General features: G+C 40.0%; 1 protein-coding gene across 1 annotated transcript in view; it reads left to right on the top strand.

The window, feature by feature from the left end:
* The first annotated feature begins 449 nt into the window (after positions 1-449).
* The window catches only part of LOC139737165 (lysosome-associated membrane glycoprotein 1-like), a 38,971-nt gene continuing 12,885 nt past the window's right edge, over positions 450-26,535 (top strand). The window contains exon 1 of the mRNA XM_071647843.1: positions 450-614. Within this exon, the coding sequence (XP_071503944.1) occupies positions 578-614 (37 nt within the window). The 5' untranslated portion in view covers positions 450-577. The remainder of the gene's footprint in view (positions 615-26,535) is intronic.

Genomic DNA, 26,535 nt, shown 5'->3' with positions numbered 1-26,535 from the left:
ATAACTCATTTGGTTCTAGATGGAACTTTGAAAAGTATTCATCGGAAAAAGAAGAAGAAGAAGAAGAAGAAGAAGAAGAAGAGGAGGAGGAGGAGGAAGAGGAGGAGGAAGAGGAGGAGGAGGAGGAAGAAAAAGAAGAAGAAAAGACGAAGAAAAAACTCTGATTAGCCGATGATGAGAGTTTAGAGGTCATGTCGCAATACACAAGTGCATGACGATAACGTCATCGGCTTTTTAATTTCCAGGGGGAGGGTATGCTAAAAATGACCTCACCATCACGTGCCTGATGAGAGATCCGTGCAGTGCGCGATGATGACGCGCGCGCAGCGCACACTAGCCGAGCTGCCATTGAGACAGCACTCTTACGGAACAGTGAGCTGGACTTTGCCCGCAACTTTCCCGAGCTGAGTAGTACGAGAGCTGCCCCTGATCCGCTGAATTTGGTACATGCAATACATTGTACCATCATTGCGACACACTACGGGTTTACAGCATCGAGAGTCTTGTCCACCGGTGAATTGAGCGTTGTTTGTTTCATCACATATCAACTTGATCGACCACTCAGGAGTATCTCAAAATGAGGCTTTCGTATACATCGTTGCTTTTTCTTGTTGGTAAGGCGTCATATAACGTGTAAATTATTATCATGCTCTTGTTATTTATTAAATTATAATCATCGTCTTACTCCCCCTAATGTTAGATCTAGCCTCACTCAGCAGCTTTTCCAACCGCTGTGTGTGCTGTGTAGTGGCACGAGCGTACCACTTGGTAATGCAATGATTACTATTATAATAGTTGGTAGTGTACTAGGTCCAGGGTCTAACATTGTTAGATATTTTCAGCAAATTCGTCTAAAGCTACTCAAATCCTTTGTCGTTGTAGTAGGAAAGTGTTGGTCGGTTCTTGACCAGGCTGATTAAATTTAATTTCGAAATGTTGAAACTCACTTTTAGATGCCTCGACTGGTAACGTTACAACTGAGTCTGCATGCCATGACTGGCATGACATGAGGTCTAGCACTCAGCTAGATTTAGTTTTCTAAATTTAGGCCTACTGCTGTTATGTCACCACCCTCATGGCGCTCATGAGAGGGGCTCTTCTTGATTTTGCTCATAATCATAAGGATAGGGTGTCTGGAGCATTTTTGTAACGTTTGAAATTCTGTGAGAAACGAATTGTGAATTATTTCATATGAAAGAGAATTACATCATTAACACTTAAGACATATTTCAAATTTCATGGCGAAATGATGTTTCTATCTTGAGAAATTTAACTTTGAAATCACAGCAATATCACCCCCTTTTTTTACGAGCACGCATGAAAATGTGACCCAAATCATGTTTGCAAACAACGCCGAAAAGCTGCATTCGCGTGTGGGATGTGGATCTCCAGCGATCAGATAATGAGCGTACAGCGGTTAGAAAATACGCGTAACAAGCGCAGAAGCCACTCCCCCTATGTGTTGTCATACCCTGTGTGCGCTGCGTGCGTACGTACGTGCTCGGTATTCAGTTTACATTCGATTCACATGTACTGTATTGAGCACCCTACAACACGTACGAACCCCGCGTATGTGTGCAGGCGCAGCTAGCTAGCAGCAGCTAGGCAGCCCCGCCGGTAAAATTTGGGGAGCCGAGCGGAGAGCATCGCGATTGTAAGCCCGGGCAGCCGGCATGCGAGCATGGTTCGAAGAAATATGCAGTCGATTGTCGAGAGCAGGTGCACACAGCTCGCGTGAAATGTACAAGCTACAACCTCTACAGCCACAGGCTTGGAATTGATGCCACATTACCACTATTCGTACATGCAAAAATGGCCAAATAAGAGTCTTCCGAAATCTTTTGCACGCCCTTTTTGTCGATAGGGTGTTCGTAATACACGGCTGCCGCTACCACCACAGTAACGTTAAGGCCTACTTCGTTCGCACTTTGGCTAAGCGAACATGATTGTATTCACAACCGACTTCTCGGCTTAGTGCCAGTGACTCGAGCATCGCGAGTGCACTTTCGAAATATAAATGAACAACAAAGATCATAACCAATCCACAAGTAAACTAATAATAGTAGACAGAAATTGGGGTAGTAGAGTCTGGTTGTTTTGCAAGATGTACGTGATTTGTGAGCGTGACTGTATCCGATATGTACAGTACAGAGTGCATGCTATGTGTGATGCGTGTTGTAGGAGCTATCGCAAGCGACAGCCCAGTTTCCTGCCTCGTGATATGCACATCATACACAACACATACACACACACACGTAGTGACACGCACACAGAGGTAGCTCTTTGCTGGCAGCATCTGGCGTGCGCCGCATGCACACGCGATCCCCACACTCCGCAGATGAGGCCATGTGGCCGGTGGTAGACGGCGCGCGATGCGTAATCAAATTTACATATGCATTAGCCCCTTCGCGCGAAGTTACTATGGATTCTTGCATATGAAGCCCCGCCTAAAACGTGCGCTGTGACCAAAAAGTTATTGCAAGGGGTATCTTCAAGGCGATATCCCCACACCTAGGCGTGGAGCTAGCGAAAAACTAGCCACACCATCGGATTCAGCATATCCTCAAAGTTCTACTAGCATGTCTTGGGGCGATACAAATACCGAAGCAGACGCTGAGATATGGGGATAGATGTGCTTCTATCGATGTTTACATCAATTTATCGTCGGATTCATGAACCGCCCCTCTGATAGAATATGGAGCAAAACTTCCTCTTTCATATGATACCAAATTTGTCAGGATTCGTTAATGGCATGGTCTGGGGATTTGGCAATAAAGGCGAAATTTGGCACAAAAATGCTTGGTCAAAACAGCGTAGGCGCGCGGCTCCATTGCGTTCTATGGGACTTGCGTGTTATTAGATAGGGGCGCATTTTGGTCGAGGGTTAGCAGTGCGCGATCAGACACCCTAATAAGGATCCCTCCTCCTCATGAGTATCCTGCAATGCTCATGAGGTCCTCACAGCATGTTGCTCGTGAGGCTCCCTGTTCATTTCTTACATCATCTGACATAAAATAATGTCGCAAGTTTGCACGGTGATTTTTTGTTACACACACAGGTCCATTCTCCATGATGAAAAGAAGGAAAAATTCTGCCTGCACTTTTTTGACAAAAATTGAGTTTAATTAACTGATATGCACGTGCACTGATCCCACAAAACACGGGCTCTCCTTGTAGGTTCGTTCAATTGATGGAGGGCTTCTGGATGCACCAATTGGCCTAATCCGACTCGAAATTTTCGGTGCCTTTTCCGGCGCCTCTCACCTTTCCACGCATGCACAAATCAGCCCCATGAAATTGAAGTTTAACATCATTTTACCAATATTCATAAAGAGAAAAAAAATCAGAACTAATGTGAACTTGTGCATAAACAGCATAGATTCTATATTCCAAATTACTATTCCACACTGATAGATTAGGTGGGTACTCAGATTTGTCAGCAAACTAATCACTTTGTAGGTATTAGTACAGGGTTCTATTTCTTTGTGAATTCCGCAGTCCACTTGCCTTTGGGCGCCTTTCATACATAGTACAAGCGTCCTGTGGCATCTGGCATAGACAGCGTTCAAGCCACGCAAGCTGTTTGGTTTTCTGAGGGAGCTTGGTGCACGCACAGGCGTTCTAGCATTGCATGGCTTGCATGCTGTCTGCGCTGGATGTCTTGCTGAAATCTAATCCTGATTATTTTAGGTTCATTTTGGTGTTATCCATATTGATTTGTAAACACAATTTACAACCTGCTGAAAACAAAGATTTATTGCCTTGTCTGCACACTGTAGATCACTTTTTTCTGCGCTGTTACTGCTGAGTGAAGGCTGAAATGACCTGGAAGGGATATTGCTGCCTCACTTTGAAAGGTCATACTGGCGGTCGTGCAGCGCGCACACAGAAACGATCACTGCACATCAGACGATGTGCGATACTTGCAGCGCACGTGCCAGGCTCGGTACAGAGCACTTCTGGTCGGGCATGCACACAATTTGTATCGTTCAAAGTCGCCGTTCAAAGTTCAAAGTTTGTGCAGTAATGATCATTCTCTGCGGTTGAAAACTCAATTTTGCTCCTTTGACATAGCACGAAGGTGCAGTGTGGATTTTAAATACCATAATCGAGTCCCAGCAATCAGTTCTATGGAAGTGAAACATAAAATTTGTGGTAGAATGTAGAAATTTTCAGCAGTTTTTTTACTGTTTCGGGGATGTCCCCATAAAAGTGTGTGGGTACTTGTCAGACGCTGTGCTGCATCTGGTCGGGCTATGCCATTGTATAAGTATTGATACCATTAGATCCATAATTCTCTCAGGGTGACGAAGGTCAAGAAATACAGGGTCCCTTTCCTGTGAAGCACTATGTGTTAATCAGAGCGCACAGTATTATGCAGGCTGCACACTAAGCTTTACATTTAGACTAGGGGTCTAGGTTAAGTGAACCTTGTGGTGGTACAATTGTACTTTGCTCTGCACACTATAATGAAGTACCTTTGGTTTGGTGTTACTGTTAGTGTGTTAGTCCCAATGATCCACCATATTGGCATACGGGTACATTGTTGGCATAGAGGGGGTGGATTCACGCTTACCATTGTACTTTGTGGTTCAACTGCGTGTGCATTGCACCATTGACACATCGTATGGCCCAATGTGAAATATCTCGGTGATGAATATAATTGTAGACAGTTGGGCAAAGAATGTGAACAGAAGTCCTGCTGATTTGAAAATGAAATAGGAGTAAAATTATGCTGGAAGTTTTCAGTACATTTCAATGGTACATTGTTGGCATAGAGGGGGTGGATTCATGCTTATCATTGTACTTTGTGGTTCAACTGCATGTGCATTGCACCATTGACACATCGTATGGCCCAATGTGAAATATCTCGGTGATGAATATAATTGTAGACAGTTGGGCAAAGAATGTGAACAGAAGTCCTGCTGATTTGAAAATGAAATAGGAGTAAAATTATGCTGGAAGTTTTCAGTACATTTCAATGGTACATGGTGTTTTTTTTTTTTTTAGCATTCTTAATAAACATTGTTTGACCGATATCGATTTATCATAATGTGCCTGAAGCCATTGCCACTATGTAATTGCGATTCAAAAATTGATCCTACTCCACACCTAAAAATTACCAGAGCGTGACCTCAAGCTCCCTCTCTGAGGCATGGTGTGGTTCATTCATTCAAGCGTATGGCTCAATGTGTGCCTGGTTGATACCATCTGCTTACTATTGCTAGTCATCTGGGGCGAACCAGGAGAGGTCTGTATCATTCGCCAGTTCTTCTTGAGTTTGCACCCTGTCTTTGGATGAATGAATGAAGTGGGATCTTTATCATACAGAATGTGCAAGTTGTGGCTAACTCACACATAGGACCTCCATATAATGTCCAATCCAAGGAACAGAGTGTTTTGCCTCTAAATGAAGATAGCTTAGAGGGGACTAAAAGCTTACACACACCCATTACTCAGTGAGACTTGGGGACTCAACGAACCCAGCATCCCAGGGCATGGAGTCAGACTAAAGTGTGGTGGAATGACCCATTGGGCAGAAAAAAAAAGAGTGGTTTTGTTCTTTGTGCTGTTCACACATACCGCACAAGGCAAATCATTGTGAGAGATCAAAGAAAACCTTAAAGATAATAAAAAGTTTTGGTACCTCAAAATTTTCCTTGAATTTCCTTGTCTTAGTTTGTGTTTCAGGTTAAAGTACCTTTCATATAACTAACACTGTGAGACTTACTCGCCCCAAAGTGCTCTTATGTCTTAGTAATCATGCAATTAACTGCGACCAGCAGCCCCATACGCATAGCGACCAGCAGTCCCATTATATGCATAACGTAATCGGGCTACGCATTGTAGCATTCAGGATCATGACAGATTTAGTATCGCAGGATAAATGTCAACTTAAAATCCCAAAAATTCTTCAATTTGAAGACTTGCCAATTAAGGTGAAGTATTGAAAACAGGCTTCGGGCAACGTTTGGTTCTGCCTATAGTCCCTTTCTGTTCGAATTGATGACTGAATGTGACTCGGTCGAGAGGACCTTGGGAGAGCTACATACACTGAATACTACAGCCAGTGCATGCGAACACATCACATGCGTACAAATTTCAAATCCATCAATGGATAAGATGTTTGTGTGCGCATGCGCTGGCCGTAGTAGTCAGTGTATGTAGCTCTCCCAAGGTCCTCTCGACCGAGTCACATTCAGTCATCAATTCGAAAAGAAAGGGACTATTGGCAGAACCAAACGTTGTTCGAAGCCTGTTTTCAGTACTTCAAATTAATTGGTAAGTCTTCAAAACGAAGAAATTTTTGGATTTTAAGTTGACATTTACCCGTGATACTAAATCTGTCATGATCCTGAATGCTACAATGCGAAGCCCCATTACGCTCTGCGTATGGGGCTGCTAGTCGCAGTTAGCTATGCGTACAATGGGCTGCACGCTGCTGGTCGCAGTCAGTGGTTTCGTACAATATTTATCGACGCCGTACGGCGACGGCTCTGGTACGAAACCATTATCGCATGATTACTAAGACATGAGAGCACTTTGGGGCGAGTAATTCTCACAGACAACGTACTTAAACGTGAAACACAAACCAAGACAAGGAAATTCAGGAAACTTTTGAGGTACCAGAACTTTTTATCATCTTTAAGATGGACCAATTTTTACATGTGATCACCATTCAATTCAAATTATGGCAGAATCAACTCAGTCAGGAGGATTTTTCTGTAATCATTTTATATAAGTTTTTGCTCCCAAACTAATGTAATATAGCTCTACCTCAAAATGTCATTGATGTTAGTGGTTGTTTGCTCAAGGAAGGAAAGATGGCAGAAGAAAAAATGAAAGAAAGAAACATACATAGGCAGGCAGGAATACAGTATTGTAGGAAACAACAAGGGTACCATCCAGCATGAATTGGTCAATTTTAGAGGAAACAGACATTTTCTTGTGATAAGGCAGATTGAATTTGTTAGCATGAAAGCATAAATTTTGCCGAAGTCAAAGAAGAAGGAGAATTAAAAACCTGGCCCTTTGAGACTCCCTGATTTTGTAGTAGTAGTAGTAGAAGTAGTAGTAGTAGTAATAGTAGTAGTAGTAGTAGTAGTAGTAGTAGTAGTAGTAGTAGTAGTAGTAGTAGTAGTACTTAGTAGTAGTAGTAATATCTAGTAGTACATTGTAGTAGTAATAATAGTAGTAGTAGTAGTAGTACAGAGCACTCCCGTTACAACGAACACGGTTATAACGAAATTTCGTTATAACGAAGTAAATCTTCTGGTCCCAAAATTTCCACCATTAAAGTCTATGGTGCAAAATTCACTTATATCGAACACGGTTGTAACGAAATATCCGTTATAACGAAGTCTCTTCTGAGCGCCACAGACAAAGAAAAACAAAGGAAATGTGCTCCGTTATAACGAAATGCAAATTGTTTTCGAAAATACGTAGCGGAACAAGCATTTATATAGCGTCTCTGCATGGGTGAACGCTTCACACCACTGTGTGTTCGCTCCTTGTGTCATGCACAGTTTCTGAGGGGAACTTGCGTTTATTATTGTAATACAGTTATCCCATCACATTTCACATAGCTTTCCAGCGTATGATGAATATTCAGCAAACAGAATATGATATCAATATAGATTCTAGTAATGTGGTTTCCTTGTTTTCGTTATATATTGTATTTGCTCGGTTATAACGAAATTTAGTTACAACGAAAGAAAACTGCCGGTCCCGAGCATTTCGTTATAACGGGAGTGCACTGTAATTAAAATGATAATAATGATGATGATGATAATAATGATAACAATAATAATGATAATAATAATAATAAGAAGAAGAACACTAAGAAGAGTAATAGTAAAGATAATGACAGTGATGAAGATATTAATAATGACAGTAATTATTATTTTGTATTATTATTATTATTATTATTATTATTATTATTATTATTATTATTATTATTATCATCATCATTGATTTATTTGTTTATTTATTCTATATTTCATATTTTATATATATATATATTTTTTTTGCTGGAGGCAAATATAGCCAGACCATGAATAATATCTACTGAGTATGCCAAGGTGCAAGCATGCACGAGTCACTCGCACTATGTGTAAGTGCATGATGCGAACCATTCTGGATTGGGTTTTTAGATTGTGGTTAGTGATTGTACAAGGAGCTAAGCAGTGCTGCATGTGTCATGGGGATTAAACATGGCACTGCAGTGATTGCCGACGATTGAATGAACACTTTCTGTAAAGATTCTGACTCACTACAGAGACGGCAGAGCATTAAACTTGCAAGGAGAGGCAGAGTTCACTGGGAGAGAAGGAACACATGAAATACATTGTAATGATACAAGTAGGCCCTACCCAGGTCCATGTAGAAATGTACACTATATTGGATCTCATAAAATTGTCCTTTTTTATTTCAGGTTATTGATAGGATATTTTCTGTTTTCATATTTAGGGAATATAACAGCATGTTTATGAATTAAAAAATATATAAATGTATATCATCTTCAGGAGTCACCGTCATGATTTTCGTAGGAAGGGGTCTGATGTAACTATTGTGTGAGCATGTGTGGTATCTACATGTATACCAGGGAGATGAGACTAGCCTCACCTTCCTGATGTATACTGTATATGTGTGTGTGTTTGTACGGGACTGTGGTGAAAATTTAGTTGACTGTACACTTTATAGTCTGTTTCAAATTTTATCAAAATTTTGAGTGGCATTTCTTTTTGATGGCTTTAGCGTGAGTGGCAAGACTCAGTGTGAGGCAATACTCTATATGTAGAGCATGGTGGGGGCATAGTCCAATCCTGTTTTCTCTGAGGAAGAAATATTGTGAAAAATATATTGCATGAGACATGTAAACTGCAGATGGTGTGGTATTACATGATGAAGCGATGCCAGTGTTGGTTGCCAACATGCTGTCCTCTAGACAAGCTTTTGAGATCAGTTGGCACACATTGTTACAGAAATGGTTTCAATAGTGGCATGTCCCTGTGCATAGTGCATGTGCATAATACCATTTACTTCCTGATAAATGCTTGTACAACCCTTTATCATGACCCTTTAGGCAAGAGCTAGAGGCGTGTGATATTTCATTCACATAACCTGGACATGGGATTGCCCATAGTGTGGAATGGAAGCTGATACTGCACATTGAGGAATAGCCTATTCAGACTGACTTTCAAGCACCTGACATTAACGAAAAATGCAATACAACAGAACACAATTAATGTTATTTACATTCTTCCCCCAAGGCACAGAGTGCATGCTAATACAAAATTACAGAAATGGAACATTTGTAAACACAGCGCAGAATAATAAAGGGAAATATTTTGACCAAGCATCAATTCATTTGAATATCGCACAAAAGGACCACACAGGCAGTATAAACATGTAGTGTAGACTACAATGTATACGCAGACAGTTACATATTACACAAGCACACATGGGAGTACTATGTTTGAAGGAAAGGATGGGGGGGGGGGGGGGGGGGGTGGAGGTGGAGAGAGAGCCGCTAGCAAAATGGCTGCAAGGCCAGACTGTCCAATCAGGAGACCGATACCAACTTGGGATTCCCGCTTCCATGGTCGTCCTCGTCACGGATCGTGGTCAAGATTCCATGAGGTTGATGTGGCAGAGAAGAATTGAATCTCACTTGTGGCACACGCTGCACACACCATGTGCCTGCCATGCAAGGTCATGGACTCTGTCAAGGGCGAAACGTCAATTGTTCCTTGGTGCTCGCGCTCATTATTTGTTCAGTAAGACTGCATACAGTAGAGATAGAGGCACATGATACAGTTTGTTGGGTGCCTGCAGGATGTGTTCATTCAGTCGGGGTTTTACCCATTTTGAACTGAAAACTTTTTGCTCAGGAGTCAAATGCTACTGACATATTACTTTTTGATCCCCCCCCCACCCCACCGACATACACAAATGTACATGGTGGCAGCATTGAAGCCTAGACCCTTACTGCCTTCAAATGTTATTCATTGTACATGTATATATTCTTGAATGAGTATTGTGTCTAATGTGTTTCATCCTCATTCCGTGCAACTATGTGATATATAAGGCTTGAAAAAAAGGGAATGTCCACAGACTATAAAGTGCTTTGAAGCCTGGTGTGCAACAGTGCATGCGAGGAGTCTTTCTTGAGCAAGTGAGCGTGTCCAGCTGTTGGTAACAGATGCCAACATGCACATTCTTTTTCCAGCAAAGCCAAACTGTAGATCAAATGGGGATATGACCATGTGTACAGAAAACTCTATTTCCAATCTTGCATTTTCTCTGAATATGACCGTCTTAATTTTAGCATAATGTTAGCATTTGGCAGAGCAGGGACTTATATCTTCTTCATGCATACTCCTGGAAATCCTAATTTTATTCTTTCTCTTTGTTTTCCTTGTTTGAACTGACTGCTTGTTTTCCCATAAAACGCCCGACTGAGCCATCGTGTCTCAGGGTTGTCTGTTGTATTCTCATGATAATTTTTGTATTATCTTTTGTAACTCAGTGGTGCTACAAACCCACTTGACTACTTGCTCAGATCAACTACGAAACTCACTGTTTGGCAAACAGAATTAATGTACACAAGTTTGGCAATTCCAAGTATGGGCCCCTTGCCCAAACCGCCCACTCAGAAAAGTGGGAAAAGTATCTTTGGTAGTGCTACATAGTGTATGAAGATGAAGATTGCTGAGAAAACCTTTAAAGGAATGATATAGTTTTGTTTAGGATAGGGATTCAGGCTTAGCTCTTTGCGAGATAATTAGAAACCACCTAATTGAAATGTTAAAGAGCATACATATATTTCTAAGAGGAATTAAAAGTTTATTTGATGGAAAATCGATTTTAAAATGGCTGAGATATCAAAAGACAAAGCAAGATGAAGTAATCCTAATAAAAGGTGGGTTTTACCTTAAATTAGGACTACTTTGTTTTGCCTTGTTTTGCATCAACTTACCAAGTACAATGCAATATTCCACTTATGTGTGTACAGAGAAATAGTTCATGAAGGCTATGAATGTGAATTGGGACTCTGTTTTCTTTGACTTAATAGCTGATTACCATACTCTGTATGTGCCATCAACTTGCACAGAGTTGACAATAGTTCTATGACTCAGCACTCTGAGATATTAGTGTACGTAGTGCGCAAGGTGGCCTCAGAAGTACATCCAGCACTGTACTGATGATTAGCGCTTGTATTATGAGTAATGTAGAGGTCTTTCTATTGGATAGGGTATCAAGGGGGAAGGGGAAGAAGAAAAACAGTTAAGGGGCTGAAGCTTGAAGTTAGGATTATGGATAAGTTAATAAAGTTCATTTGAAAATGCCCTGCCTTTTGCCATCGTTACCAGAGATGCTTAGCTTTCGTTAGGTTGCGTGAATGTCATGACCCTTACTGAACTGCAAAACCAGAAATATTTGTGGCATGAAATTTCGTGATTTGGAGTGGACGGTCTTTCAATGCATAAGTGTAGACAAGAGCATTTGTGTGCATTTTAATTGCACAGATCTTGGCTCCTCTAAAAAAATCTCTGGTTTTAGAATACATTATAGAGCCAGTAAGGGGATAGAAATAGAGAGAGAGGCACCTGTAGATAGAGAGAGAGAATGGGGGGGGGGGGGAGGTGGGGGGGGGGGGTGTTGGGGGTGGGGGCAGGGCTTTGTTCGCAATTGTTCGGTAGCAGCCACCTGCTTATAAAAAGATTTGACTGTGCCAGCAGTTCGCAACATTAAGAAAGACAAAAAAAGAACTTGCAGATAAAATGATTGTGGCTGCAAAAATAGTGAGAATTTGGGCAAATAGAGTATGTTAGTAATTTTATGTGATAAAACAGAAAAGAATACAGAATTACAGATTTAGTTGGCTACCTTGAGAGTAATAAAAATATCAGTTCTTTGTGAAAGGTCACCAAAATTTAGATAAGTTGGCCATATTTGGGCCATGACTTCCACAAGCCAGTGATAATGATTTATTAGTGACACAACATTTGCTCCTGCAACAACTGCCGCCATTTTGATTTTCTTCAAAGACTTAGGGTTAAAGGTTTAGGGTTGTGATAGGGTTTCAGGTTTAGTTTGATGTGAGAATTAGGATTAGGGTTACAGTTATGTTTGTGGGTAGAATGTATGTCTGTCTTTGTGTGCAGATATTGCATGGGAGCAAGTATCACAGGAGCAAATGTCATGGAACCAATATTATCAGATTGGAGAAAAATTAGGAATTACTTCCTCCTCGCACAAAGGATTAAATATCATTTCTTGGTCAGTTATCAAGATCAATGAACTTTGTCAAAATATCAATGCAAGGCTGTACAAGTGTATACATACTAATGGCAGATACAGTGTGAGAAAGTGGGGGCATTGCACTTGACTACACACTGATATTGAATTGCCTTCCAGGTTTTCCATTGAATAAGCTGAATTTTCAAGTTGTGGTCCATCATTGAAGATCCCCTACCAGCAATTATCCATGAAGATCTACTCATTCATTTTGACAGTTTTAAGTGCTAGGATGTCACAGAGAGACCAGTTCAAGAGTGTGCAATATACATTGTACATGTATGAGTATCGCGGTCTCTGATAGTGATGCGAGATTCAGGCATGCCATGCGGCTCGAGGTCACAGGAATATGCCAAAGGTGTTCCACAACCACGGCCACAATATCATATGCATCTGGAACAGGGCTTTAAGAATATCAATGTTGCAGTTCAGAGCATGGTCTGTGTTTGAAACTGGAATGTGCCAACCGTCACAATACGCAGGGATGGTTCTTTTGAGGAAGTGCAATGGGCAACTGTTATTTTCACAACGACACGCTTGATCTGGTTCCATGTGTTTCCTTTCCTTTGTACTTTTGTAGCAGGCAGGTGAACAAGGGCACACACTTTTATTTGCATTTGCCTCAAGAGTGTTGTTAACCCGTTGAGGTCGGACTGATTTTGATAGAACAACATGCATTTCCCATAGACACCTACCCAAGTACACTCGGGACTCGTCCTCGGCGGGCTAAAGGGGCACTGGAGACAATTTTCATAATTTCACATCATTCACTACATAAATCGGTAGTACCATGTATAGATTTGTGGAATTCATTGTGGTCCTTGATCAGATAAACCAATACTCTGAGAAACCCTAAACAAATTACACTGAAGAGGGATGATGACATGTAGGAGGCTCACGTAATCCAGTAAAGCAGCAATGTAGCCATTGTTGTAAAAGTGGATATTGTTGCGTGACTAATGTTTTGTGTTTGGTCGGATAAGAAGAGTTTCACATGTTTCCGTGTAAATTCTATGTAATCAAGACATCAACTAAAGTACTGGAACATACATTGTATGGCACGCAAAAATGTTTGTGTGTTTTTATTTTCGCACTAGCCTCTGGTTGCATGAAATGTGCGAAAATTTCAACATCACAAAAGTTTCCACTTTTACAGTGTCCTACCACTTGTGGAACAACTTCATCTGTGTAGAATTTGTGCATGCTTTCCATTTTTGTTCTGCTTCCTTGAGCATCCAATTATGCATTCTTATGTAAAGCTGCAATGTCATCATCGTTGTTCACTGTGATTTTTTTATGAATGTTGAAAACATTCTAATTCCTCATCACAGTCACTATAAATTGTGAAACTGTGTCCCCAGCATAACCAATTTACAGATGTGTTGAAATGTTGAAGTCTAAAAATCGGCCAGAAGTCTCCTTTAAAGTGGGCATGTGGGTGTAATAGCTAGCTGTATGAAGGTTCAGTTGATAATTTGTGATAAAATGTATCATGTTACATAACATGAGGTACAGGACAGCATGGTTCAAGGTTTCCATGCTAGCTGTGTGCATTTTTAGGTGATATGAAGGTTTGTTTCAGATTGGCTATTTTTTTTTTTTTTTTTTTTTTGGACAGAGAGTCACATAGAGCTTGGTACAATGTACATTGTATGTGACACACAGCAACCACAGCAACCACAGTAACCATCCTTGACACTTGCTATGAGTTTGAAGACGACAAAATCCCATGTCAAATAGAACTGTGACTAGTAGGGTCAAGGAGCTCCAATATTTGTATATTCTGAAGGACTGCCATATTATGTGTGCAGGAATCTAAATCATGTTTTCTTCTTTGCAGCCTTGTAAATGTGTGTTATCAAAGATGAAACTTGTCTGAAGGTTATATACAGTACGACTTACATTGTGGGCAAATATCCTGGCTCCGTTTACCTTAGAGTCAATTACATTTTAAACAGTCAGATACATTAAATGTCATATTCTGCTACCATATTTATTCATCTACTGGGTTAAATTCATAACTGAAGCATGTGACTGTGCCGAGTTCAGAGAGTTCAGTCCTGGACAATTAGGAATCTAATTACTCATTTGACAAAAGAGCCGTCGTTCCACAAATAGCATCTTCCAGATCCCCCTCGGAACGACTTCCCGGGCTCGGCTTTATAGCAACGAGTCGCTTCCAAACGGCGAACAGCAGCCAGTGTGCGGAGGAAGTGGCATTAAATTGGTGATGGAAGCAGAGTGTAGGGGGGAGGGGAGAGGGGAAGGGAGGGGGGTGAGGGGAAAGGGTTAGGTGTGAGGTGGCATCACCTGCTTACGTATACAAAACATGTCTACAGCTTGATATGGAGTCCTCTAACGTATGGCTGTGGTTGGGGGTAGGGAGGGGGCATTAAAGAGTGCTCAGCAAATGTTTCACCAGTATTCCTCGATATAAAGAATTGTAATCCAAAGATCATACACTTGTAAAGAAATGGGCTGATATCACCGGTCGTTCGTGCTGTGTTCAAGGTATTTGTTGTTGTCTTGATGGGCTTCGAGGTTTCAAGCCCATAAAAAGGCTCCTGACGGAATTTTGCATGCTTTGTTTCAATTCTTGGACCCTGCTTCAATTCGAAAAAGGATACTATTTCTAAACACCACTTGGTTCCATTTATAGGATATGGTAGATGACAGTGTGACAGACTTCTCTTCACATTGTAATATGCTACTCATTTTAAGTAATGATCTTATGGAAAATGTTTTCCTCGCGTTGGAAAGACGATTAAATTCCTATCCTCTGTAGTATGTCTTTGATTGCGCTTGATATGGAATTGAAGCCGTCAGATGTGAGCTGACAATACTGTCGGATTATCGTTGCAGAGAGCGCAGACATAGCTTCTTGGCACCTGTTGCCACTATACTTCAAGTTTAGTCATTCGCTTCCAGCTGCTCAGGTGTGCTGGAAATGTGATAGAAATTCTTTGTATATATATGTATAAAGCAGAAAAACAAAAACAAAAAACAAAACAAAACAAGAAATAACAACAACTGGGAAACCAATAGTTTATTGCAGGCCCAGGTATGCCATATAAATCCCTGAGAATTTATATTAGGTGTTAAAGGCTACATGATATACAATGTAGATGCACAGAATTGATAAAGGGGGTGTTCATGAAAGAGTATGTTCAATGGCCTTTGTTGAAATAGGTTTGTCTTTGATATGTATCTTAATGTACGTGATCGAAATTTAACATTCTGCCTAAGTTGTTCAAATAGGTTTGTCTTTGATATCTCAATGTACATGAATGGAAATTTAACATTCTTCCTAGCTTTTCTTTTCTCCAATCAAGTCAGTTTATACATGTAAATGTAATTTACTTTTGGTATCAATTAGAAGGGCTGCAATCCCATCAAGCCTCGCTGAACTGTGGGTCTTTCAGTTTTATAGCTGTCTCATTTCAACCTTTATTTGACTGTACATTGTACAAGAGAAGTATTCTTCCCTGCAGAAACAGAAAGTGAAACCAGTATTAAAATGAATCAATTCAAATGAAAGTAGCAATTGAAGGTTCTTCCTGATTTGTTTTCTAAATCTGAGTATACACTGCCCTCAACGACAAACACGCTTTCGTAAAAACATTAAATAGTCCTCCAAAAGGATGCTGCCATTGTGTAAATGTACATTAGTTATTCGAGACGGTATAGCAATGGACTTTCATCTGCATGTTGGTCATGCAGTGAAGTTATCTTTCTATACGTTTAATGTCACATGATACTGGATAAAGAGTTATTTTATCACTGAGGACTTTGTATCCTTCTGCTCAGAGATTGCGTTTGCATTAACAGGTTATGGCATATTGCTTTCGAGAACCTTTAGATGTACTATCTCTAATGGCAGTCATGTTGGACAGATGTGTGTATGAATTGCCAATGGCATAGAAATTTACAATTCCCTGTGTACGCCCATTTGATACAAGTGCATTGTTTCGCAGTCTGGTCCTTTTGGTGGAATAAAGGCTTTTTGTGTGTTGTTAGAAAAGAAGGGGATATTGTAATGGCCTATAGATCCTGCCAGTCTGTATTCTTTCTATTGGTCTACTAAACATAATGTCCATGTAAATCGTAAACAGACCACACATTCTCTTCTCCAAGAGGTAATGATGAAGCACTGTTAATAACAAAACAGGATTACAGATTGTATAGGGTACTGTATCATTATAATTTTCGCGTACATAAATTTTCGCGAATTGCCACTGTCACACGTTTTTGCGAGTGGTTAAATTCGCGATTGGGGGACCAGAGAAATTATGAAGTGGCAAAGAAAGTGTGAATTTTCAACTTACTAGCAAATAAGAATGATACTAGTTATACACTGCATGAAAAAAAAACTTACCAAACTCTGCAAACTAGTAAGTTAGAATTCAACATTTTTGAAGTGGTTAAGTCCAAAGCGCTAGATTTCTGATGAGTGGTCCCCTTGCGATAATGGATTGGCTCTCTACAGTATTCGTAAGTAGACGTGGATGTGCGTAAACAAGCTTAGCCAGTATGGTCTGTTCGGTAAGCCGTGACATACTATAGTACTGAAATGTTCGTATCATCAAGGCAAGGGATTCATTTTGGAAGGTAACATTTTTGCGTGTTCTTAATTTCGCGAATAGCTCCTGACTCGCGAAATTCTCGAAAATAAAACCCCCGCGAAATATATAGCGTATACGGTATCTGTTTAATTAATCTGTATATTTTTCTCTTGTAAAATTACAGCATGACCTTCATCCATCATGCTTCTCAGTCCCATGCATTGGCATTACTGCATATGTAGCTATATGCAGTTTGCTACCTTTGTAGTGTTGTGTTGAACCTCAGAACAGTGTGCGTGATATTCATCCACCTGTTTTTACTATGTTTCAAATGTTTGTTCATTTTTGTTTTTGTTTTTTGGGTGTATCCACTGTGTAATTCTTTTGAATATTTGGGCTGAACTCACCTAACAAAACTGATGGAGTTACTCAGTAGGATCTATTGGTGCTACTTGTACAATGGGATGTTCAGACAGCAGAAGAATGAGATTTGGATTGCGATCAGATTCGCAATCCGAACCACAGTTTTTCAGAATTTGCAAGGCCTGCGATCATTATAACAAATTACTGAAATTTGGATGGCAATCCAAACATTCATGTTTGGATCGCATTCCAAATCTCACTCCCAAACTGCCCCCAAAATTATTCTTCGTGTTCTAGAGGCTTCGAAATAACCATTATATTGCATTCTCCTGCTGTCTCTATGGCAACCAGTTACCATGAAGCTCCCACAATGCAGCAGATGATTGGAAGGGGAAAGCTTCAGGATGCCTAGACACTTTCATGCTTGACGTCTCGCTGTGATAAAAATAGCAACAGTGACTCAAATTTTGCCGAGATGGTACAGATAAGGGCTTTTGATTCTGTCGCCATTGTTTCGCTGCTCTTGTAACAACTGACATTCATGATTTCCTTTTTGTCTGCAAAAGCCTAAAACGGAGAGAAAAGGGTGCTGCAGTTAGTTTCTGTGTTCATAAATGTACAATACTGTAGTTTAAAAGAATGACTTTTGACACAATGTATCAAATGGCTCATACACATGCAGTTTATTGTAATGAAAAGATGTACACACGTAGCTTGAGGGAAGGGATTAATTTTCTCAATTTCGGAAAAGGAAAGAGTGGAAATAGAACTGAACGTGTCAATAATTCTTCTTATAATCATAATTTTTGCGACAGGGAGGTTTAATAGATATTATATATGTATCCCTAAAGCTCTGAGGTGGGGGGATTTCTTTTTTTTTTTTTAATTCAAGAATGGTGCACATGATATCGAATATTGATAATGTATAATGTTTGTTAGAAGGTCCTTATTTTCATCATTATTATCGTATCATATTTTTGTTCTACAGGTACAGGCCTTTCTGTCCTGTAGAACAAGTTTCAGACAAGTCTGCCCTCGGTTTCATTCAGACAACTCTTCGAAGTTTTTGAAGTGTTGCTTAGCAAAAGCATACTGTATGAAGCTTTTTTTTTCGCAAGGGTTTAATTTTCGTGAATTTTGCGAATCACAGTTGGATCGCAAATTTAACAACACACGAAATTGTCTCCATGCGCTTTGTTAACAGAGCATTTACGTAAGCATCGGCGTCGATTCGCGAAAACAACATCTCGCGAAAATGTCTACGACCTCATCAATCGCGAAAATATCTGTATGCGAAAAAAACAGCGTATACAGTAGTATAGTCAACACCAGTGTCAGACTACAATATTGTACACACTGATCGGTATGTTTTCATGGGCTATTTCCAGCTGCTCAGTGTTGATAATCTGAATGTTGCACATTCAGACAAGATAAAAGACAGTGTGCTGCAACACAAGGGGATTCCACATTTGGTGTACTTGATATACAGCAATGTGAAAGTAATGCATTGTTGGTCATAAATGTCAGCAGTGGTGAGTTACGTTCACACGCTGTTCCTAAACTTTAAGCTTAGGTCAAAAACTTCACTCTCGATGATTAGCTCGTGGTCTATCACGGTGTGGACGCACTCGAAAGTTAGCAATCTTAGAGTTTAGTTGATGATTAGAACCACAAGACATATTAGGGTTTACACTGTGTCCACGAGCCAGTGGGGTCCCCACTTGTAGTTTCGCTCCGTATGGACATCAACAAGCTTGTGAGTTAGCGTGAAGGTGACTTTTCATTTGCTTCAGCTGCAGTATTTTGTATGGGCATAAGGTCAAAATGAAGACTCTGCACTTCTGGTATAATCATCGAGCAGGATTTGCTCGTAAGTTGTATCTTAAAATTTAGGTGTGCGTGTGAACCTGTGTTGTAAATTGACGAGTGGAGCTAATCATCGACATTTAGGTTTTTGACCTAAACTTCAAGTTTGGCAACTGCGTGTGAACGTAACTTATGAGTCTTGGCCACACTGACACAAAGGGCTGTTGGTCTATTACAAATGAAACATAATTGGGTCATAAAACGGAGGGCACTTTTATGAGGCAAAATGCCATATAATGTCCGCTAGCTTCTCTCGTGGGCAACTTGTTCTTTGCCCAAATACGTACACGTAACCACCTGCTGCCAACTTGTGGCACTTCAGTTGTGAATGCACTTCTCCACTAGCCATGGTTGATGCATCTGTTTTTGATGGAAACATGCTTTTAATTGCCAACAGGTCAATTAATGGGTTTATGTCGCTAACGCTGGACCTCCTTGTGCTGTGAGCCATTGATAGAATCTAGTAATTTTCCCTTTATTAGGTTGGCATGAAGTTTGACGTACCAGGTATTTAGGACTTGGCAAATAATTGGCGATGAGATGTCGGTTTTGCGTTGCCAAAGGGGACAGCTAAATTTGTGATGCCGTGGCCTCGCCTTTATTTTTAGGTGTTTTTTTTTTTTTCTTCTTGTTTAGGTGGGTGTTTCTTTTTTTGTGCCGTTATGGCTTACATTTGGAAAGCAACTGGCATGTCTGGTGTTTCATTCAAGGCATGGAGCCCCTTTTCTGGGAGTAATTTGCTGCAAAATTAGGGGGAATAAAGTGGCATATCAGTGCAATCCTGTAGCCAAAAATGAACCAGTAGCAAAAATGCCGCATGCTGATCAGTCATGTGACATACAAGTGTATTGTATCCAATCAGTGGTAACTGCATTCATAATCATCCATGTCATTTTAATTCTGAAAGTATAACTAGCCCTTTAAATACTAATTCTAGCAGTAGCTTAAAGACAGGGGGAGGGGGGGGGGGAGTTCAGGGGTCCTGCAATATTGTGGCTAATTGTGCGATGAACAAGCTGTCATACCATCAACTTTATTTTAGTATCCCAAAGGTTCCCCATGTGATATTTTTAACCCTGCCAAAGTCTCTGTGCATTAGAATTAACTTTATATTTGCCTGCATGTTGTACTTCAATGCAGAAAATTGACACTCGGTTGGCAATAGACCACCATGATATTGAAAGGAGCACTTGTTGACAGTGTAGTTTAGTCACTGCAGCCCTGCTCTACTGAACTCTATGTGCACTGCATTGTACAGGTACCAGGATAGTGTAGAAGCTCCCTGTTTAATTACAGGAATGGTTATCTTCAAACAGCCTGCCCCATGAACCATGCACAATATTGAATACCAAATTTGTGATGATCCTGTTCAAGGAGCCAGCAAGGATTCTGTATATGTGGGACTACATATTTTTTGTCGTTGTAAAGCTTTGCATACAGTGTATGCTTGTAATTTCAGCACTCAATCTTCAAGGGGTGTGAGGTGATAGGTTATACATTGTAAGGTGATGAATTTAGCTTTTATGTGGACTGCTTTTTCATCCTTTTGGTTTTGTTTCCAAATTACTGCAAGTTTTGATCTTCTCTTATCCAATTTTGCAAACTGACCATAAATAACTGATTCGTTTTCTACCTTCAAACAATGTCACGCCAATGAAAATGGTCTTTATAGCATAATTCATGCAGTACAGCTCCCTGTTTATGACAATGTTATGCCTCCGTAGTTAGGCAAATAGTTGTAAATCATTTAATGTGCTGAAATCATCACATGATGCATTGGATATGAGTTAATGAGACCCAAGTATGACAATGTACAAAGTCTGCATCATGTGCTAAATCTATGTCTGTGTGGTCTATTTTCGGTTTCTATTCATGATAACTGGTTAATGGCTTCTCACTAAAACTGTGATCGATAGCACTGTCTCAACTGTAATTGGGGAATCTAAGAAGGACGTTGTTATCAAGGACAAGGGTTTCAATCTCTCCCTTCTGGAGTCAAATGACAGTTTTGGTCTCTATTTGCTTTCATTTCCGTGTTTACTTGCCTACTTGTGGAGCCCGTTGAAATTGACCGAAGAACTACTTTGTCCACATTTTTATGAGATTCTCTGCTAGTTTGTTTGTTTAATCATTAAAACGCAGGTTAAAATACTTACACTCAGCCATTTGGCTGTATTTCAGGAAGTCCATGTAATAAAAAAGATTGATGAATATTTCCAGTCAGCTACTATTCACGAAATTAAAAACACGGGAAGATATTAACTCTAATCCTGATATGAATGTGAAGTACACGTACACATTTCTCCGTTCAGTACAGGACTCCACGATAGCGAATTTAACCACTCATGAAATCGTCGGGAAGTCTCCATTCGCGAGAATTCAGACTCGCAAAATATATGGCGTATGCAGTAACACATGTAAACAAAGTAACATCACAAAGAAAAATAAAATTGAAAACATATTAAGAAGGACTGGGAGGGAATAGGTCACAAGCAACCAGTTGGCCATGCTCTGAGCTTATGGAATAAACTTACAATCAGCTGTAAATTTAAAAGTATTACCTACATATACCAGATATGAGCACAGCTGTTTCTCTGTTATCAAGTCTAAGTTGCATGTGTACAATGGCATCATTGTTTCTTGCATTAAGGGTTGCGATTGTTGTTAATGTTCGTGGAGCCCGGCTGGATCAACTCTGGGTAGCCACAAAATGAGGGAGATTAGTTTACTGATGCTTAGAGGCATGCTACATATAGCTTTAAAGGGGAACTCAGAACCGGTTATGGTCTGATAAGAAAGAACAAAATCTTATAGGCACAACAATGAAAATTTGATCAAAATTGGAGAAAACTTAAAAAGTTATGAAATTGTTGTAAATTTCACTAACTTCGCAAAACAGTTTTCAAACAGTTGATTTGATGCAAATGAATGAACTGATGAAGTTATCACCTCACAACTTCAATTGATCCTGTAAACAAAATAAATGACACAATTCAAGTTTTCTGCATTAAGAGTACAAAATGTGTTATTCCTTGCTGAATGACTTCAAAAATAATGATCAGTCAGATGCGAAGGACTTGAGACAAGTGTGTAAAATGGAAACATTCTGATGATGTTTACCAAATATGTTGCAATTTGTGAGGCGATGGGATCATTTGCAAATTCATATCATAGAGAACTGTTTTGCACAAATTAACAAATCTTCTAAGTTTTCATAACTTTCTCACTTCTAATCCAATTTTCATTAAAATCTTTTGTTTTACTTGTAGAATTTACTCTTTCTTTTCAGACACACTTTTATAATTGGAGCGGAATTCCCTTCAGGAAGTTGTAAGTGTAGTTGTGAGGAAATGGGGATGGAGGGTGTACACATGAAATGCTTCATAGTTTGGTCCCAAAACCACAAGCTATGGATCTTGACTGAAGGGGGTTAGCCTGCGGCTTGAACTCTGCCCTCCGTTGGCTCTGGCTCACCGTCATGTGATTGTGATAGCAGCGAAAAGTGCTCAATGATTATTAATACGTAGCACTACTCATCCCGTTCCCAGTCCATCCCTCCCTCAACACGCAAACCGCTTTGATGGAACGATGATGCCAGCGTTAAGATTGCGCATCCGTGTCAATTGGAGGTGGAAAATTTAACCCCCCCCCCCCAACACGCACACACACAGCATCATCTGCATGCACTCTACCAGAAAATTTTAATCTGCCTAATTGACAAAAGACAGATGCAAAGTGTACTGATGGAAAAAAGAATACACACATAGAAATAAATAAATTAGGAGAGATTGAGACCACTCTGTATTTTTCCTTAAAAGCCCTTATACACACGCCATTAAAAAAAAGAAGAAAAAGTGTGATTCAAATCAAGCTTTTTTGCACTCTGGTTCACATGTGTATAGGAAACACAATTCCGGGACCAAATCGCAGTGGCTCACATAGAAAAACCCTCTCGTCATGATGTGTTTAAAGGGAAGGTAAACCCAAACAGCAATGTGGATTGAGTGAAAGCAGCAACATTAGTAGAACACATCAGTGAAAGTTTGAGGAAAATCGGACAATCGATGCAAAAGTTATGAATTTTTAAAGTTTTGGTGTTGGAACCGCTGGATGAGGAGACTACTAGAGGATATGACGTATGAGTGGACAACAATACAAAGAAAATATAAAGGAAATTCAACAAAAATTCACTTTTCTAGAATTATGAAAGAGCAATGGACCAACCTCTTTCAGAAAGCAGGGGGAATAATTGCTACCCTTAACATATGTCAATATCAAGCTGATGGAATTTGTAATTTCCATGAAAAATGGATTTTTGTAGAATTTTCTTTATATTTTCTTGGTATTGTTGTCCACTCATACGTCATAACCTCTAGTAGTCTCCTCGTCCAGCGGTTCCAACACCAAAACTTTAAAAATTCATAACTTTTGCATCGATTGTCCGATTTTCTTCAAACTTTCACTGATGTGTTCTACTAATGTTGCTGCTTTCACTCAATCCACATTGCTCTTGGGGTTTATCTTCCCTTTAATGCATGTAACATTTCTTTATGTTGCATGACAGTCTACGGCAGTTAACATTGAAGTCCATGCCAGATGTGTGACATGACTTGGTCAAAGATTGTGAGTTACCGGGTTCCATCATGAACCATCAAGCTGCGGGGAATTAAGCGTTGGGCTACTGTGTTTGTGTGTGTATATGTATGTGTGTCTGTGTCTGTGTGTGTGTGTGCATGTGTGCTAGAGAATCGACATGCAATGTGCGAGTATCATACCATTGTGCTCATCACGCCTCGGTATGCTACATATCACGCAGTGACGTATCACGCAGTGACGTCATTAGAGGCCAAAGTCACGGAGAGCTGACAGACACAAAAGTCCGTTGTACATTTCGACCAAAGTTTGAAGGATCCCATGTAATAAATGGCTCGTGAGTCTTTGGTAGGGGGAGTTGACCAGAAGGTGCTATGACCATGCTATGTAAATATTTGCCATTTCGTCAGTAGATCTATCCCGAATTTGTTTGTATACCTCAGATAGCAGACTTCATTGCAAGGTAACTGTACCAATCTTCTTTTTTTTTTTTTTTTTTTTAAAGACAGAAATTTGTGGCCACTCTGTTAACCTTTACTATTCTAAAAGCCAATGTGCAGCCTGAATGTGCGGTCAACATTTTTTCTTTTTCTAGTCCCATTTCATATATGAATTTCTTTTCTATCTTGTTGATATTTTGTGACATGTACCAGTACTCATATGTACACAAAAGTTTTAAAAGAAGACACAGTTTCCAAGTAAATTTTACTTTTACTCCTAAAACTCTGCACACTTGGCCTTTAACACAGTGTTGTTGTTCTCTTGTAACTGTATAATGTAGCTGTAAGACCACAGATCTATTGATTAGAAAAGATACCGTTGGCATGAGTTTTTGATAAGGATAAGATACAAGAGTTGAACTGACTGGGTAATTTTGACACTGTGTTTTGTGTGGTCCCTTTTTTTTGGGGGGGGGAGGGGGAAGGGAGATCAGAGTTCTGTGTGCTTCACTCTTGTGGTTGAAGGCTGATGAGTTTGGATGGTGAGTAAAAAATAGCGCATCATGACAGTAGCAGTATTCACACCACAGGAGTTGTCAGTTTTTTGCAAGAATCAATTTTAATTGCCGCCGCTGCGTAGGACAAATTATCATGATATTTCAAATATAAAATCAATGTCAGTGACTGGAGTGTGACCCCAGGCATCCCAGTGTACGGGCTTACTGTGGCAATTTGCATTGTGGGAGTAAAGATATTGATTAAATCTCCATGTACTGTTCACACATGCCATGCAGGGCAAATTATTGCAATGTTTGAAAGAAAAATCAAGTGGTACTGATTTTCATATCATGATGCAAATCGTGATAATTGTTACCTGTAAAAAAGAAATTGTGTGTCCACACACACACACACACACACACACACACACACACACACATGAATGAATGGTTTTCGCATCACATTACAAAACTTGAGTTAAAAAGTGTTTATTCGAGCATGTTCAACTGGCGGTAAAGTATCTCTCCTTTAGGTATTGGCGTGTTACCCAGTTGTTCAAGCCCTAAACTGCCACTTTTACCCTTTTCTTCAGCAAAGCATGGTTAAGTCGACTGATTTCCCTCCTTTTACAAGCAATAGTTTGTACAAGGGAATCCCTTCAATAAAAAGGGTGGATAACAAGAGTCTACAAATGTACTTATTGTGAGAAAAATCTTGAGGTGCCCAAATATCCTTTGCCTGTTGACATGTGGTGCTACATATCTCTTTTAATCCAGATTTCAGACCCCCAAAAAATCCATGTCAAGCAGCACAGGCAAGATCTGTTTGCAGATAAAATGAGGTAGAATCAGCAATCTGATGAAACTATAAAAGGGGAGAATTGAAAACCTTGTCAAAATGAGCCATTCAACACTGCTCTGTTATGTCTCAATCAACTTATATTTACTGATGTGACCATTCCTTTGATCTGAGGTACTTTTGTAGGCTAGTAAGACATGTCCCAGGCAGATCCAGGAATTCTGGAAACTTGGGGGGGGGGGGGGGGTGTGCAAAAAAAACCACCATAAACGATGAAGGGGAATGCACATGCCCCCTTTCATTATTTTACTTCTTTTTTTTTAATATAATTTCAACAAAAAATAAAGAGAAGTGCAGGCCTGGTGCGCCCCACTGGATTCGCCACTGTAACAGGTGCACATGATACCCAATCCTACATAGCATACATGGCCGCTTACCTTTCCTCAATAGGTACGATATGCAATTGCATAGATTCATTGATGATGGGGTATAGATTCATGTGTTGGATGGTGTTTCTGGAGGTAGCAGTAGTGATTTAGATGTGTGGCCATCCCTGTCATCATACCTGTACTGGTTTGGGAGAGTGGAATTTTATTGGAGCATCATGAGGGCGAAGCTTGCATGATATATGGTATGAGCATTGTGTTCATGAACCCCATTGTTGGTCATATGGGGATTTTAAAGCGACTGACCTTTGGACACATGCTATCTCAAGCCACCATTGTAATCAATACTGTATCTGGCATGATATGTGCCCCTCTGTCACGAGACCAACAAACAAAGGCAGTTGTTGATGTTTTCCAGGAGGCCAGAACAATTATCACTTTAGAGCACCTTGGCAGAATATGAATTTTCATGTTTTCAGGCAAAGTTATTCTTTTCTTTCTTTCTTTTCTTTTTTGCCAGTACTAGACCTAAAGTACTGGGTAGGCCTATTTGGAATAAACTTATTATTTTTATTTTGGTGGCTTTATTTTATAAAAGCATTTTGAGGTTTTTGTCTCTCATCTTGGTTTTCTAGTTTTTACCAGTTTTCCTACATGCGTGACTTGTGTGTTAGTGTGCATGAAAAGCCTACAGAAGTCTCAAAGTCTTCGAGAGCTTTGATACTT

The sequence above is a fragment of the Diadema antillarum genome, unplaced genomic scaffold, assembly GCF_040938485.1.
Source record: "Diadema antillarum isolate AM-2024a unplaced genomic scaffold, OU_Dant_1.0 seq00000684_RagTag, whole genome shotgun sequence".
Classification (NCBI taxonomy): Eukaryota; Metazoa; Echinodermata; class Echinoidea; order Diadematoida; family Diadematidae; genus Diadema; species Diadema antillarum.
The sequence above is the reverse complement of the archived record's forward strand: the minus strand, read 5'-3'. Positions and strand labels throughout refer to the sequence as shown.